This window comes from Geotrypetes seraphini, chromosome 2 (genome assembly GCF_902459505.1).
Source record: "Geotrypetes seraphini chromosome 2, aGeoSer1.1, whole genome shotgun sequence".
In the NCBI taxonomy this organism is placed as follows: Eukaryota; Metazoa; Chordata; class Amphibia; order Gymnophiona; family Dermophiidae; genus Geotrypetes; species Geotrypetes seraphini.
This window is the reverse complement of record NC_047085.1, coordinates 311,415,492-311,433,287: the sequence shown is the minus strand read 5'-3', so window position 1 is coordinate 311,433,287 and position 17,796 is coordinate 311,415,492. Positions and strand designations below refer to the sequence as shown.

At 42.1% G+C, this 17,796-nt stretch overlaps 1 protein-coding gene across 1 annotated transcript in view; it reads left to right on the top strand.

Moving 5' to 3' along the window:
* Positions 1 to 17,796, top strand: part of DNAJC13 (DnaJ heat shock protein family (Hsp40) member C13) — a 495,155-nt gene that overhangs the window by 248,174 nt on the left and 229,185 nt on the right. The window contains 2 exon segments of the mRNA XM_033929988.1: positions 2,073 to 2,157; positions 2,439 to 2,593. Coding sequence (XP_033785879.1) covers positions 2,073 to 2,157; positions 2,439 to 2,593 — 240 coding nt within the window.

The window sequence follows — 17,796 nt, the reverse complement described above, 5'->3', positions numbered from 1 at the left end:
CCTTGGGGCACACCAGATGGGTTGCTCCATGAATGAGAATAGTTACCATCACAAATCACTCGATAAGATCTTTTCTTCAAAAAATCTTGAAGCCAGTTCCAGACCCTTCCTGAAAGTCCTATTGTGTATAAACAACCCAACAATATTACATGATCTACTAGATCAAAGGCACTACTAAAATCTAGCTGAAGAATTAAGGCACTAGTGCCTTTTCTAAATAGACCATGAAGATAATCAAGCATTGAAGTTAGGACGGTCTCCGTACTATATACTCTTCTAAATCCCTTCATTAACGATATTAAATTTATCCAAATAACTTACTAATTCTAAATTAACTAAACCTTCCAGTAATTTGGTTGTTTCCCTATACTTCTACTAAGACTAACCCCCTCCTCTGCTGGTGCGTGGTGTATGTTTTGGTGGCGGCGGTGATTGATCCGACGCTCATAGAAGTCCTGTGAGCGTCGGAGCAGTTGCCGGCGCTGATCTGTGTGTTAGTAAAGGAGGGGGTAAGTATCTTAATAAAAAAAATTTTGGCCTGCAACTTAGCCTGTGTTTTAGATTTCGGCCTCTTATGTGATTTGTTTGACACCCCTGATCTATGAGGTAGAATCTAGTGAATTTTATCTGTTTAAAATAAACTTTGTATACTTACTAAAAAGGTCACACATCAACTGTGAAAAGTATGTGAATTGGCCAATTGTACAGTACATGATTTTCTTTTGAAAATGGCATCTATCCTCTTTCTTTCTTCCTCTTCTTCTTTCTCCTTCCACCTTCTTCCTCTTCTTCTTTCTTTCTCCTTCTTCCACTTTCTTCCTTCCAGAGGACGTAATAGGGCAGAGTACGGTACTGGGGTTTAAGAAAGGATTATACAATTTTCTTCTGGAAAAGGGGATAGAAGGGTATAGATAGAGGATTACTGCACAGGTCCTGGACCTGTTGGGCCGCCGCGTGAGCGGGCTGCTGGGCGCGATGGACCTCAGGTCTGACCCAGCAGAGGCATTACTTATGTTCTCCTTCTTCCATCTTCTCCTACCTTCCTCCATCTTCTCCTACCTTCCGCATCTTCTTCCACCTTCCTTCTTCTTTTCTTCCTCTTCCTCCTTCTTTTTCTTTTTCCTCCTCCTCCTTCCTTCTTTCTTCCTCTTCCTCCTCCTTCTTCCACCTTCTTCTTTCTTCTACCTTCTTCCTTCTTCTACCGTCTTCCTTCCTTCTTCTTTCTTTTCTTCTTTCTTCCTCCTCTTCTTCTTTCTTCCTCTTTTCCTTCTTTCACCTTCTTCTTTCTTCCTTTTCTTCTCCTTCTTTCTTCTTCCTCTTTCTTTTTCTTGTGAAAAACATTTGGCATGCCTAATATTCAAAAGGAGATAATGAGAAATGTGCATGTTGTATCAAAACTGATAATTGCTTGAAATAATTCTGAGCATGGACCAGTTTTAAAACAGGCATGAAAGGGTTTATTACATTTTTCGAAGATATGTGGAACCTTTGAACTCTGATTTAGATGCCACAATTTTATATTTGCCAAAGTCCATGTATAACTGAAGTCCTTGGGGGAGTAGTTTTAAATGTAGTCATTAGGTTTTTATATACCACTTATCCAGATTATCTAAGCAGTTTTACAGTCAGGTATTCAAGTATTTTCCCTATCTGTCCCAGTGGGCTCACAATCTATCTAATGTACCTGGGGCTATGCAGGCTTGAATGACTTGCCCAGGGTCACAAGGAGCAGTGTGGGGTTTGAACCCACAACCCCAGAGTGCTGAGGCAGTAGCTCCAAGCACTGCGCCACACTGAGCATTTCTTAAATGAAAAAAACAAACAAATTGCAAGTCCCTTGTGTTAAATATTCAGAGATGTGTTTCCTTTGAAGAAGTGGTCTAATTTATTTAAACTATAGTGGTATTGATCCTTTTATGCAGAGATTAATGGAAATGACAGTATTGTACAGTTCTTTGCAAGAGCTTAAAAGGACAGTTTTAAGAATCTCTTTTAGAAGGTTTGAAGAAAAAGATGTATAATATGATGTTTATGTCATGTTTCTTATGAGCAAAATCCTTTATATTTTTTAGGGATCAAGATAATTCTATTATAAGACCGTTACCCAGGGTGAAAAGGCTTCTGTCAGACAATACATGTCTTCCCCACATTATTCAGGTAAAGCCTTTCACATTGAAAAAGAAAGTCCAAAAACTTAGTAGAAAAGATTCAGTATCAAGTAATTCATCAGTTTGTCGACAATTGTTCTCAGAATATTTTTTTAGTCAGGACTATACAGTTCAGTCTTTATTTTTAGTTAACCGTTTTGTTTGTAATTTTATCATGATTGAAATTGAATCACAATTTAAATAGTAGAATGTTTCTTCCTTCTGTGTAGCTTTTATTTTTATGAAATGATTGGGTTTCTAATGCTGTTTCTATGCTTATTTCTTTCTTAGTTGTTACTGACCTTTGATCCAATCCTTGTTGAGAAGGTTGCCATATTGCTATACCATATCATGCAGGATAACCCACAGTTACCTCGATTTTATTTGACTGGAGTATTCTTCTTTATCATGATGTACACTGGCTCCAATGTGCTTCCTATTGCAAGGTAAAGACGTGATTTATTCAGCATGTACTACCCTGTTAATTATAGGGTGTATTGTAGAGGGTATAGAAATATATTTTCTTGCTGAGCATCAAGAACCCAGGCTCAACTTTTCTTATGAGGCCAATTAGCAAGCTACCCAGGAGTGCCAGGCTAAAAGGGATGTCATCTCTTTTGTCCCAACAGCACCTTCTCACAAGTATCACTTGACCTAAGCTGCAGTGCACCATGAAACTTGCTCCTTAAAAGTGCAGGAATTTGCAGTCTAGCAGCCTACAAAGTATTAAAAATATGATTCTTTGCTGTTCTGCCTTTAAAAAGTTGGGTGCGATATGGTGCTGCTGCTCAGAGTGAGTGGTGCTTGTGAGAAAGTGCCATTGGTACATAAGGGGAGCCTCTTTCAGCATATCATCATGCCTGCATCTCAGGGGGATCATCCTTCTATCACTTCTTTGCCTAGGATCAACCTAAGGTAAATGAAATCCTGGGTATACTGAAAGATAACTTCATACTAACTGATAGCAATGTAGAGGAAATAGTGCAAAACTTTAATTAGGCTGGTTGTAGTGATAATTTATAAAGTGTCCTCTTATACCTAGGATAGCATAAAAGGTAAGATAAATCTAATTTAATCATATAAGGTATAAATAAAATTTTCATCTAGCTGCCGCCTATGCCTGGAATAAATTACCCTGGAAAAGCGGAGGCTTAGAGGGGACATGATAGAGCCTTACAAGATCATGAAGGGCTTAGAGAAAGTGGAAAGGGAAAGATTCTTCAAACTTTCAAAAACTAAAAGAACGAGAGGGCATTCGGAAAAATTAAGAGGGGACAGATTCAGAACCAATGCTAGGAAGTTCTTCTTCACCCAAAGGGTGGTGGACACCTGGAACGCGCTTCCAGAGGGTGTGATAGGACAGAGTACGGTATTGGGGTTCAAGAAGGGATTGGATGATTTCCTGAAGGAAAAGGGTATAGAAGGTTATAGATAGAGGATTACTATACAGGTCCTGGACCCGATGGGCCACCGCGTGAGCGGACTGCTGGGCGTGATGGACCTCTGGTCTGACACAGCAGAGGCACTGCTTTTGTTCTTATGTTAAGTTTGTCTGCCAAGCCCCTTCCTTTACATTGTTTAAAAGCAGACTGAAAACCCACCTTTTTGATATAGCCTTCAATCCATAACCCTACTTGCCACTGCCCTCCAACCCAGCACATTAACCATTCCCCTTAACTGTATCCATGACATCCTATTTGTCTATCTTGTCTGTTTAGATTGTAAGCTTTTTGAGCAGGGACTGTCTTCTTTGTGACTCTTTACAGTGCTGGGTACATCTGAAAGTGCTATAGAAATAATAATAATAGTAATAGTAGGTTAATATTGGTTTTGTTGGTCAAAAGTTTCATTTTTGTTCAGTTTTCAAGCAAGCAGTGGTTAGAATGTGCAAAACATTGTTTATCCCAGGACAAGCAGGCAGCATATTCTCACATGTGTGTGACGTCATCCACGGAGCCCCGGTATGGACAGCTTTAAAAGTGTATCACCACTTTAAGAACTTTAGAAAGTTTGTGACTGATCGCACCATGTATGCGCAAGTGCCTTCCCACCTGACGTAGGCTCGCAGTTCCTCAGTTCTCCATTTTCCATGGAGTGAAGAAGTTGTTTTTTGACTGAACTCTGTTCAGTTTGCTTTGCCTTCCCGCTTTGCATTTTTTCTCTAAATTTCTAGTACCATATTTTTTGCTCTATAAGACGCACTTTTTTTCCCCACCCAAAAGTGGGTGGAAATCTTGGCGCGCCTTATGTAGCGAAGGTATAAAAAATTTCTCCCCCCGTACCGTTTAAAAACACCCTTCCCACCTCGCCTGCTGCGTTGCTGCTGCACCTTGTAAAACACCCCACCCCATGCATGCCCACCACCACTGCACCTTTTTAAAACCCCAACCCCCCCGCCCTGCCCCCACCATGTGCCGTGGTGCCTTGTTATAAATAGTGGTCCAGCGTGATCCCTCCCTCGCTAGCTCCTATTTCCCAGCCAGTGGTGCGGAGGTCAGGAGCAAAGCTTTCCGTGCTCCTGCATGGGCCCGCACTTCTTTCTGAATGGCTGCGATCATGGGACTTGTGAGAACTGACCGCAGCCATTCAGAAAGCAGCACAGGCCTAAACGGGAGCAAGGAAAGCTTTGCTCCTGACCTCCGCGCTCTTCTGACCTGTGTGCTGCTGCCTGGGAAATAAGAGGAGATAGCGAGAGAGGAAGGGATTTTAAAAGGTACCGGGGGTGGGGGTATGTTTTAAATACCAAGACAGACATCTAGGGATGGATTTTAAAAGGTACCGGAGGTGGGGGATGTTTAAAATACCAAGACAGCCATCTTGGGAGGGAGGGATTTTTAAAAGTACAGGGGAGGGGGTATGATTAAAAGAAGGTACTGGAGAGGGTATGGGAGGATGATTTAAGATGCTGTGGGGGGTACATGAGGGGTATGGGGCTGGCCTGCCTGCCACTAGGCCCTTAGGTCTGCCACTAGGCCAGCCTGCCTGTTACTAGGCCTGCATGCCCTGTCCCGGCCTACCACTAGACCACCAGAGGGGGGCAGGGTACAGAGCCTGGCAGAGAGGTAGGACAGGGTGCAGAGCCTGACAAGGAATATGGGGTTGGGCACAGAGCCTGGCAGGGAGAATTTGGTTCAGAATGGGTTTTTTTCTTGTTTTCCTCCTCTAAATCTAGGGTGCGTCTTATGGTCAGGTGCGTCTTGTGGAGCGAAAAATATGGTATATCAATTTTTTTCTTTCGAAGGTAAAAAAATAAAAAATTGAAAGAGTTTAATTCTTTCTTTTCTCGTTGGCTTCAGCCTTCGGAAACCTGAAGTTGGAAGTCCACAAGGAGTCTAAATTGACTCCCTAGCACTTTCAGTTGCATTCAAAGTTAAACTGCTAAGGAAAGACAAAATTGGGTTCCAAACCAAAGTAGTAATGTCTTTTAGAAGAATCCAATTTCAATGGATAACAGGAAGCCCCAAGTTCAATTTTATAAATACAAGAGTGAAGTCTTGAAGGATATCTGTACATCAGGATGTTCTTCTTGGAGGATAAAAATATTGTTGGCATTAGAATAAAATAACTCATTCTTGTCTAGTAAAACTGTTAAATAACTCTCATATATATGTTGAAAACAGTAGGTAACCAGGGTGAGCCCCAGAGAACTCTACATTCCTGTATCCAGAACTGAGATAAATCTCTTCACACTCGCACTGTATAGGATTGAACTTGCAAAAATTCCTTAAATCACCCTAAAACATTCCCATCAATTCCTATATCTGTCAATAATTCTGTGAGTGTGCCATGATCTACCATGTCAGTGGTCACTGCCAAGTGAAATTGCAAGAAGATGGCCCACTTCCCCTTAATAATCAAATTTCTCATTTTAATTGAAAATGCTAACATTAAGATATATTTCATTCATCGAACAAGAAAGAAGGAAACCCAAACAACCATCCACATGATTAAAAGGTGAGGTGAAAATGCTATTGTAGTCAAAAAAATATATCTTTCAAAATGTAAAATGGATCCACTCTTCAGGGCCACTCGGCAGTAACTTATGAACATAGCTTTTCCCATCCTATAGCAGTCCAGGCTCACGATAATAGGTTGTACTCATCATTAACCAGGCTGTCACTCCTATGAAACTGATGCCAATAAGTGTCATTGCACCTTTTGTGACTTTTGAGGAGACTAAATACCCTTATACTGTCTAGACTGTATGCTCCAGGACTGCGTTTAGGGACCATGGCAGTGAACCCTTGCTTGCCACTGCTCCCCCATAAGGACCTAAGCTGCAGTCATCAGTAAGTAGTAGAGTCTTTATAACTTCTTGGAAAGTGCAATTAAATATGTCTAATTCTACTTAAGATAAATGTGCCCCATCAGATTGGTAAAGGCCCTCACAGGATTCAGTCAGTAATTTGTGGGAAATAGAGAAACCCCTGATAGACCCCATAATACAAAACATCCATTTGTTAATCTTCTTTCTGGTCTTTTCTACTGCTTTATGTGACCTTACTCCCATTCTCTTTGAGATGATGTCAAACCAAGCCAGATATGTACTCTGTAAAGTCAAGAAATCACTTTGCATCTTTTGTACTACAGATTACGTGGATGTAATTATCTCCAAGCTATATAATCGGTGCCCATGGTGGAGGCAGTGAATCCCATGCTGTCAAAATAGTTAACTTGAGTTGGTCCCACCTCATCCTCTGTTGCCCAAACCACTGTATTACAATGCCAGATCATTGAAGGGCCTGGATTTGTACCTTGAGTTCTTGCAAGCGCCCTTCTCTGAACCCAGTGACTGCAGATCCAAACAGTTCTGCACAGTGGTGAGACATCTGAAAGAAGACAAACAAACAGATGGAGTGATTGTTAGTTAGCTTGTGCCTACTGTTTTCCTGTCTGGAATCTTAAGGCCATATGTAGCGTAATCAAATTTATAGGTGGTGTACAAAGTAAAAAAGTTTCTTAAAAACTCCAAATTGCTGGAATTGCTGCTGTGGCTGTGCCAGTTCTAAATGAGTTTGTATTGTAGAGCCTTTCGTCTAAGCCTTTATAATAATAATAATAATAGCTTTATTTATATCCCCTTATACCTTTTCAGTTCAAGACGGTATACAACAAGAACAACAAGAGATGCTGTAAGGACAGCGAGGTTACATCAGTTAGATTTGGGAAGGTGTGGAAGACAGTTGAGTGAACGGGGTGGTAGGATAGGAAGAAGGAGCATATTAGAAGGGGTAAGAGATGAACAGAAAAGAAGAATCAAATAAATTTGTCAAATAAGAGAGTTTTTAGTGATTTTCTGAATGAATGGTATGTTGGTGCGTTCAGGATTAGGTCGCTTAAGGTGTTGTTCTAGATCCCTGCTTGAAAGGAGAGTGTCCTGTTGAGGAATCTTTTGAATTTGCTTCCTTTGGGAGAAGGAAATGTGAATAGTAATGTTCTGCGAGAGAGGCGGAGTTTGTCCTGTAGGGTGAGGTGTTTCAGGAGGTAGGTGGGTGCAGTGCCGAGAAGGGTCTTGAAGCAAAGATAACCAAATTTTAAGGTTATTCTGGCCTCGATAGGTAACCAGTGAAGTTACTTGTAGTATGGGGTCATGTGGTCGGATTTTTTCAAGCCAAAGATTAGTCGGATGGCTGTTTTCAGGATGAGTCTCAGTTTCTTGATGGTTTTTTTGTGAGATCCTAGGTAGATTATGTTGTAGTAGTCCAGTGAGCTCAGAACTAGAGACTAGACAAGCAGGACTTTATCCCAGGACAAGCAGGCAGCATATTCTCACATGTGGGTGACGTCATCCACGAATCCCCAGTACGGACAGCTTTAAAAGTGTATCACCACTTTAAGTTTTAAGAAACTTTGCGACTACCCGCACTGCATGTGTGCAAGTGCCTTCCCGCCCGACGTAGGCTCACAGTTCCTCAGTTCTTCATATTCCACAGAGTGAAGAAGTCGTGTTTTGACTGAATTCTGTTAAGTTGGCTTTGCCTTCCTGCTTTGCATTTTTTTTTCTCTACTTTTCTAGTATATCAATTTTTTTCTTTCATCGGTAAAAAAAAAAAAATCGAAAGAGTTTAACTCTTTCTTTTCTTGTTGGCTTCGGCCTTTGGGGATTTTTTCCTTGGTCAAAATTGAGTTTAATTTTGCTGAAGCCATATTCCCATCAATTTCAAAACCGTTAATGGGCTTTAAAAAGTGCTGTAGGTGTCGGAGGCCTATTTCTCTCACTGACCCTCATAGTTGGTGTCTACAGTGTATAGGCCCTGAACACCAGGTGGAGACTTGTGCTGAGTGTTCCACCCTACAGAAATGCTCTATCAAAGCCCGTCTGTTTCAGGAGGAGAAGTTGTTCGGCTTGGCCGTGGACATCGAAAAGACCTCGCAACCATTGACATCGAATACTCCAGCATCAACATCGGTATCGGGAGATCTTGCACCATCAGGGAAGCCAGCTAATATAGAAACATAGAAACATGATGGCAGATAAAGGCCAAATGGCCCATCCAGTGTTGGCTCATCTTCAGTAACCTTTATCTCTTCCTCTCTCTAAGATATCCCACGCTTTCTTGAATTCAGACACAGTCTGTCTCCACCACCTTTACTGGTAGGCTGTTCCATGCATTTACCACCCTTTCTGTAAAAAAAGTATTCTGTATTGCTTGGTAGACTGGAATAGTCCTTACAAATGGGTAATATGCCTCACTGCTGCCAGCAGGTGGAGACTGAGATCAAACTTGTATATCAGTATAGCATGCCCCTCTTGCTATTCCAGTTTTCCTCAGTCTCCAGTAGCAGGTGGTAAGGCTTTTCAGCTCCCCTCTTAGCACTGTTGGAACTTTGTTTGTGGATTCCTGGTTCCCCTTTTTGTGCCGGATAGAGCTTGGATGGGTTCTGTTTGGGGATCCGTTCAACCTCAGGGGTGTTAAACCTGGTGGGTCTCGTGCTGGGTTCCTCCCCCACCTTCCTCCACCTCTCCATATTTTTGTAGTGGGCCTCAGCAGGCAGCCTGGCTCCCTGGTTGGTCAGCCCTCCAGCTTTGAGAGCCGTGAATTCTGTTCTGACTAAGTAAAAAGAAATAACAAAAAAAAAAAATCCTGAGGTGTTCTGGTCTAAAGGGATCATTTCCCTTTATTAACTGCCTTTTTTTTCTGTGTTTTTTCTTAACTAACCGGCACTTTCTTTACAGCTAGGGCAGTTTTCAGCACAATGAGCTCTTTTAAAGGGAAAAAGTGCTCCTTTTACTCCAGGCGTGAGGTACTCAAGGCCGGCCTGTGCAAGCGTTGTGCAGGCCGGAGCGGTGGGGAAGCCTCGTCGGCAGCGGATGCCAGCGGCCAGGGGACCCCGCTGCATGTGCCTCGTGGTTCGGTTTTGGATTGTGGAGAAGCCCGTCATTCCCCTGATGTCCACACGGGGGGTTCCCCAGCTACCGATGGTCAGGGAGCACAGGATTCCCTTGCTGCCGGTTCGGCTGGGGATTCCCTTTTCACGTCAGTCGGTTCCTCAGCCTCAGCATCAGGAAAGTCCCAGGCTTTTCACACACAAAACGCCGCAGGAGCTACGATTTTGGCGGTTTCAGGTCCAATTTCGGCGGGAACCTCCTAATTCATTTCAGTTACCTCAGGTGACCTTCCCCCTGTTCTGGAAATACAGGGGCAAGGTATGTCAGGATCGCCTGCTGGGGCAGGGAGTCCCTTGGGGCTGTTCGGGGGTCTTTCCCCCTGAATTTATGTTAGCACCTTGTAAAGCTTATATGCTGGTGGCAGGGAGTGGGGGGGTACCCTTGACATCTTCCCTGGTGCGGCCCCACACAGCGGCAGCTTTTGCCCCCCCCCCCCCTTTTCCACTCTCATCCAAACGCCCGAGGGTCTCTTGGGAATGAGGATTTTTTCCCAGAGAAGTACGAGGTGATTGATGAGGACCTGGACCCTTGAGGAGAATATCCAGGAACCTCTTGGGAAACCGGATTCCGCCGGCGAGGGGTTCGAGCACCCCCCAGCTGGCAAAGATGTGTCTGTGGTGCGTATATTTCAGCGGGAAGAGCTCCATGAGTTAATCCTTCAGCTCTCCTCAGTTTTGCATTTTGAGGATCCCGTGCTTGAGCCCCCGTGTACGGTGGACCCCTAGCTTTAGGGTGATTTGCTCTGCTTCCTACTCTTTTCCTATACATCAGGATATTCGGGACATCATGCTCTCTCAGTGGCAGGTGCCGGAAGCCCCTTTTTGCTTTGCACGCTCCATGGCCCGCCTGTATCCCATTCTGGAAGGGGATAGGGATACTCTGAAGTCGTCTGTAGTGGATGCGGTGGTCTCGGCCATCTCTAAGCAGCATACCGTGCCGGTTGAGAGCGGTGCAGCCTTGAAGGACCCGGAGGAGTGTAAGTTGGAGTCCCTCCTTAAACGGAGTTTTGATGTGACAGCTCTGTCGGGCCAGGTGGCTATGTGTGGCGGGCTGGTGGCTCGGGTGTGTTTTTGTTGGGCCCAGCATGAGAATTGGGACTTGCTAATGCAAGAAGTTGTGAAAATTGAATTGGGTGCTTCTTATCTCTCAGATGCCATGTATGACCTCTTGCAAGCTTGTACCAAGTCTCTGCCCTTAGGAGTGGCAGCACGCCATACCTTGTAGCTTTATGCTTGGTCGGCGGATTTGGCGTCCAAAGCTAAGTTGTCAAAGTTTCTTTTTAAAGGATCTTTCTTGTTTGGTGAGGACCTGGCAAGTTGTTTCAGACTCTCACTGATTCTAAAGTGCCTCGTTTGCCTGAGGATAGGCCTATGCCACTGGCTCGAAGCGGCGCTGCTCATGGGCATGGGTGTGATTTCTGCCATTTCCGCTCCAGTTGAGGGGATGCTTTTTTTCAGTCTCCTGGGCTCTCAAGAGGCAGGTACTTACAGCGCATGCAGTCCTTTCATGGGGCCCGTCGGAGTGTGGGTAGTGCCCCTGCCAGATCCCCTGCCACCCGTCCAGCACAATGACTCCTTGCAGGTGCCCGTCTTAGTTCTGGTGGGTGCCCGGTTGAGAGACTTTTATCCACAGTGGGCAGACATCACATCCAATCAGTGGGTTCTGGAAGTGTTCCAGGACGGCTATTCTCTGGACCATTTTCTTACTGCCTATACCTCTCCTTATGCACCTCACGATCACAGCACTCTGAAAATCGATCAGGGTCTACCACTCTTCCATCCCTATTCACATTTGTCTTCTGTGGTCCTGCTCTCAGTGCTTCAGCCGTGAACTCAGAACAGAAAGAATGGCACGATTTACCTTTAGTAAACCCATATTGCCTTGGATCTTATAATCCATTAGATTCTAAGAATTTCCCTATCCTTTCCTTCAGCAATGTTTCCACCAGAGCGAGAAAGCCGGACTATGGACAAATTTGGACGTTCCCTTTACCAAAATTCTATGTTGGCAAACAGAGTCCTTAATTAGCAATTGTTTTTAAGGAAGGATTTGAAGTTGAACTATTAGATTCCAAAATGACCAATCAACTAGAAATATTAGCCTGTAAAATTAGCAATAAAGAACTAGAAGACTCCCTTTCTTGCATATTATTTTATGTCCTGCCGAAAAGTTGGCCAAAAGCTAGAGAGGACTTCTGTGAAATTATTCTACATAATTCAGTTACTTCATCACACAATATTATTGCAGGAGACATAAACTTACACTTAGATGAAGAGGACAATCCAGATGTGAAAGACTAAAAACTTTCTATTTTTGCTTAATTATAATCTCCCTTTACCCACACAAACACATGAAAAAGGCCATCATTTAGATGTGGTAGCTATGTCCACAAAGGAGATCTTAGACACCACATGTTACTCAGCTCATGCATAATATTAAGCTACCTTCAGCAAATGATTTAGCACAGCATTTCAAATCAAAAATCTAAGAAATAACTGTTCGACAATTGACATATGCGAACATTAATTAACTAACATACAAGGAAATGAAATACCAGCGGACATGAGTTGGAGTTCCTTTCAAGACTTAGAATGGAATAATTATATCAAATTATATAACAAGTACTCAAAATCATACTGTGTTCTGGACTCATGTCCTCCAGAAATTATGAAAGTAGCACCATTAAACTTTAATCTATCTTTGCTGAATTATTTAACCGATAACTTAAAAAATGGAAAATTCCTCACTAACAATGGTCATATTATAATAACCCCAATTCAAAAAAATCGTAATGAATCATCAGCATCAGTAACCAACTATAGACCAGTAGCATCCATTCCATTTATTGTAAAAATCATGGAAGGATTGGTACATATCCAGTTCTCTATTTTGCATGAAACTCAATCTGGTTTTAGGCCTTTGTTTAGCACTGAGACAGTAATTGTGGCTATCTTGGATATTTTGTGTTTCTTGTTTAGTAAAGGCCTTAACACCCTGATCATGCAATTTGACATGAGCTCTGCCTTTGACCTGGTGGACCATGGGAAACTGTTACAATGCTTAGATGCAATTTGAATCAGAGAAGAAGTGTTAAACTGGTTTTGAGGTTTCCTTATATCCCGTACCTATCAAGTACGTTTTAATCACGATCTGTCTGATACATGGAGCAATCCATTTGGCGTGCCACAAGGGGTCACCATTATTACCATTGCTTTTCAATGTTTACATGTCTTCATTAGGTGCGCAATTGTCCCAGCTGGGAATAAAATTATTTAGCTACGCAGACAACTTTACGATCATTATCCCATTCACTACCTCTCTCTTGGAATCTACCCCTAAAGCAACAGAAGTACTAAATTTGATGGAGCAATGGATGATTGAATTCAGACTAAAGCTTAATTCAGAAAAAACAATATTTTTTGTAGCTTCGCCACACCCGCTTGACACTAAAACATCAATGTGCATCAGTAATCTTAGCTATCCTATTCAATCTACTATGAAGGTATTGGGTGTAACATTGGACCAGAGCCTGACCATGAAAGACCAGGTGGACTCCTTGGTTAGAAAGTATTTTCTCACCCTCTGGAAGCTTCGGTCCATTAGAGCATATTTTGATGTTTCATCGTTGAGAATTCTGGTACAGTCCCTTATACTGAGCCAACTTGATTACTGTAACATCGCCTATTTGGCAATTTCCCAGAAGAATATGCGGCGATTGCAACTGGTACAAAATGCAGCGGTCAGGCTACTTTGTGGGTTGAAGAAGTTCGATTATGTAACACCTTCCTACCGACTTCTACACTGGCTGTCGATGGAGGCACGTGTGAAGTTCAAGTTTGGATGTTTTTGCTTTAAGGTACTATTCGGTTTAGCCCCTAAATATATAAGACCTTTTCTCTTTCACAACTAACAGACATAGAGAAGCTCACATCTGAATTTTATTTCTCTACCGGTTAGAGGATGTAAATTTAAAAGACATCATCAACATCTTTTCTCACATCAAGCAGCATTATGGGGTAAAGATCTGGAACAACTGCTTATGCCTACTACTTATGAGGAATTTAGGAATCACCTAAAAACATAGCTGTTCCTGAAGTATTTGGGTAACTAACCTATACAATCCTAGTCCACAACAACTGATCTCTAGAGCTGCTAATTACTAACCCTTAACTTTGTTAAATCTACTCAATCTGTAGCATATTTTAATCATTGTAAACCGAATAGAACTTCACGGTCCTGTGGTATATAAACTGTTATTATTATTAATTACAATTTCTACATGTCCTGTTATCTTAAACATCTAGCACAAAAAATTAACTTTCTTTGACAAATATATTCCTGCACAACATCTTCAGGAATTTCACAACATCTTTCAATCTCTATCCCAAACTAGAAAGTATTTGACGAGATCTGCTTATGATGCCTTTGAGTTGTCATCTATAGCATCTGCTATGTCAGTGGCTATGAGACAGCTAGTGTGGTTGAGGGTCTCGAATATGGACATCAACCTCTAAGACAGGCTAGCTAATATTCTTTGTTTGAGAGAACATTTTGGTGATTCTATTTAGGTGGCCACACAAAAGTTAACTCAACATAAAAAGAATTGGAATTCTTTAGTCAGAACAAAGTCTAAGCCTCCCTCGGCTTCACAGTCATCTAAACCTCCCTCTTCATATCGGAGGTGATGTTCTGATAAACTTGTCTCCCGTTCACTTCAGCAGAAGAAGTGAAAGCAACAGCGGCCTAATAATCTCAACCAGCAGATCCTCAAAAACCTGATGCACATTGGAAAGAATAACCTGAATCACAGTTACTGGATGCTAGGGTCCACCTTGGGGATTAGCGCCCAAGAAAAGGATCTGGGTATCATCGTAGACATTACGATGAAACCTTCTGCCCAATGTGTGGCAGCGCCCAAGTTGCTACGAATTATTAAAAAAGGGATGGTTAACAAGACTAAGAATGTTATAATGCGACCTCATCTGGAGTATTGTGTTCAATTCTGGTCTCCTTACCTCAAGAAAGATATAGTGGTGCTATTTAAAGAACCTACTGACAGCATCAACTTGACCTCAAGGCTTTCCGCAAAGAAATCAAGACCCTACTATTCAAGAAATTCACCCAAACGTCCTAATCCCTTCCTTTTCCCCTCTCTCCCCCTCTTAGAACCTACTCATCAAAATTGCTTTAGACCTTACGCCTTAATTGTAATTTGTATTTCTCTTCCTGGAAATGTCCAGTTATCGTTCTGATGTAATCCGCTTAGAACTGAAAGGTACAGGCAGAATATAAGCCAGTAATGTAATGTAATGTAAAGGGGATGGAACGTCTCTCATATGAGGAAAGACTAAAACAGTTAGGGCTCTTCAGCTTGGAAAAGAGATGGCTGAAGGGAGATATGATTGAAATCTACAAAATCCTGAGTGGAGTAGAATGGGTACAAGTGGATCGATTTTTCCCTCTGTTAAAAATTGCAAATACTAGGGGGACTCTCGATGAAGTTACAGGGAAATACTTTTAAAACCAATAGGAGGAAATTTTTTTTCACTCAGAGAATAGTTAAGCTCTGGAATGCACTGCCAGAGGTTGTGGTAAGAGCGGCTAGCATAGCTGGTTTTAAGAAAGGTTTGGACAAATTTCTGGAGGAAAAGTCCATAGTCTGATATTGAGAAAGACATGGGGGAAGCCACTGCTTGCCTTGGATCAGTAGTATGGAATATTGATACTCCTTGGGTTTTAGCCAGGTACTAGTGACCTGGATTGGCTACCTTGAGAACGGGCTACTGGGCTTGATGGACCATTGGTCTGACCCAGTAAGGCTATTGTTATGTTCCTATGATAAAGTAGTGCTTCGCACCCATCTAAAATTCCTCCCAAAAGTAGTCACGTAATTTCATTTGAATCAATCCATGGTGCTTCCAATGTTTTTTCCCAAGCCTCATTCTCACCCTGGAGAAACTGCTGGTCATACTTTGTACTGGAAAAGAGCTTTGGCTTATTACTTACAGCGGACGACGCCACATAGAACATCTCCTCAACTGTTCATCTCCTTTCATCCTAGCAGGTTGGACCAGCCTTTATCCAAGAGAACTATCTTCATATGGTTGGCAGCCTATATTGCCTGGGCTGCAACGCGGGGATTGTGTAACAGCACACAAAGTCCAAGCTATGGCAGCTTCAGTTCTTCTTGTATTGATGAGATCTGTATTGATGAGATCTGGTCCTCAGTTCACGTCTCAGTACTGTCTGTAATCTTATTCCAGATGGGATGGTCACTTCAGGCAAGCAGTATTGCAAAATTTATTTTCGTTTTGGCCAACACTCCCTCCATCCCTTTCTAGTAAGCTAGGGAGTCCCACATGTGAGAATATGCTGCCTGCTTGTCGTAGGATAAAGCACAGTTACTTACCGTAACAGGTGTTATCCAGGGATAGCAGGCAGATATTATCACAACTCATCTTCTTCCCCTGGTTGGCTTCTTAACTTACTTAAGGAACTGAGGAACCGCAAGCCTATGTTGGGCGGGAAGGCAGTTGCGCATGCATGGTGCAGGCAGTGATGAAGTTTCTAAAAACTTATACTGATGATACACTTTTAAAGTTGTCTGTACCGGGGCTACATGGATGATGTCATCTACATATGAGAATATCTGCCTGATGTTTCTGGATAACACCTGTTACAGAAAGTAACTATGCTTTCTGATTTAGTGCCATCTTTATCAAACGCATAACTGAAAACATGACAGATGTATCATATTCATACATGAGTAGTTGAGTTTGCCTACCTGGTCATCTATTTAGGTAGTTGGATAAATTTAGAATGGGGCAGGTGGGAGTCATCTTTCAGCTGTTGTATGGTTATTATGGAAGCTTGGTAAAGAAAGCCAAAAAGGCAAAGGGAACATCCCCATGCAGGACTGGACCAAATCAAATAGAAGTGGGGGACAGACAGATAGCTTTTCCAACCAATAAACTTTTATTCAAACTCTTTTACTCAAAACATTTGAATAAAAGTTTATTGGTTGGAAAAACTATCTGTCTGACCCCTATTTCTGTTTTATTACAGAACCTTTTCATATCTGGTTAGTTTTGGACTTGCGTATTAATATTTGTAATTGTTCATCGTATGTATATCATGTAGCATTAGCTACTAGTTCACTAATACGCATGGCACCATAAAAAAGTAGGTAGAAGGCACATTGGAATAAACAGGTTTCATAACTGTTGCAGCAGACTTGCTTAAGAACCTCAAGCATGAGTGATAAAAGCACATGGTTAATGGGACAAATGCAATCTGGCATTTTTACACTGCTTCGGCCCCATCCTTTCATAATTCTTTGAATGAGAAAAGATCGTACTCTTGCAAAGAAGCTGACACCTGCCAAAATTGAATCAAGTTTGGAGTGAGATGCTCCTTTCTGCCTGGCATTCATTATGAATTTGACAACTATTAGATGCATTTCAATATGATGGAGTTTACAGAACTAGAAAAACTCCATCATAGCCATCTCGTATTTCTGTCTGGTATGGGTAGATATGGAGTTGAAGACTAGGTTCCATACTTTGGTGAACCGAATGGCCATACAATTGAAGGGATGGGAATCCTGGAGCTGTCAGCTGCTGGAACGAGTGATCTGAATAGGGATATGTTATAGAAAGTGTAATATTATAGTAATAAATCACACATTCAAATGGACCGTGCAGCAAGGTATTAATTGCATGTACACAGGCCAAAAACACAATGTGTCAAGGATGGAAAAAGCCTCAGATACAAGCCCCTCCCACCATCCACGAATGGATATAAGATGTTCAGGCTAAAACTTCATAGGCAGAAAAAACCATCCTTGATATTGTTTATTTAACTTAGGCTCTGTATGATGGAAGAACTAGAGTGCAACAAAATGGATGAAAAAACTTCAACTTATCTTGCAAAACCGACCGGTACATCAATGTTGGCCAGCGTTTCACATTACTGCTGCCTCAGGGTGTATCAGTACAGATTGGTGGCTTCAAAATGGGACTCTCAACGAAAGCCTCCATTTACAAAAGTTAGAAAGTGTGCCTTCTGTGTTGTTGTTTGCACTCAGTATGTGGGCTGCTCAACAGGTAATGTTGCATTTCAAGAATTTCTGTATTATGCCCTGATTGGCTAAGATTTTGCCCTCATTCTGTTGATTGCTTCTTCCATTGTCATGTTATCTGTTCTGAAAACTGTTAGTTTGTTGATGAGCATATTTCCTTATATGTGGAGTTCCTCTAA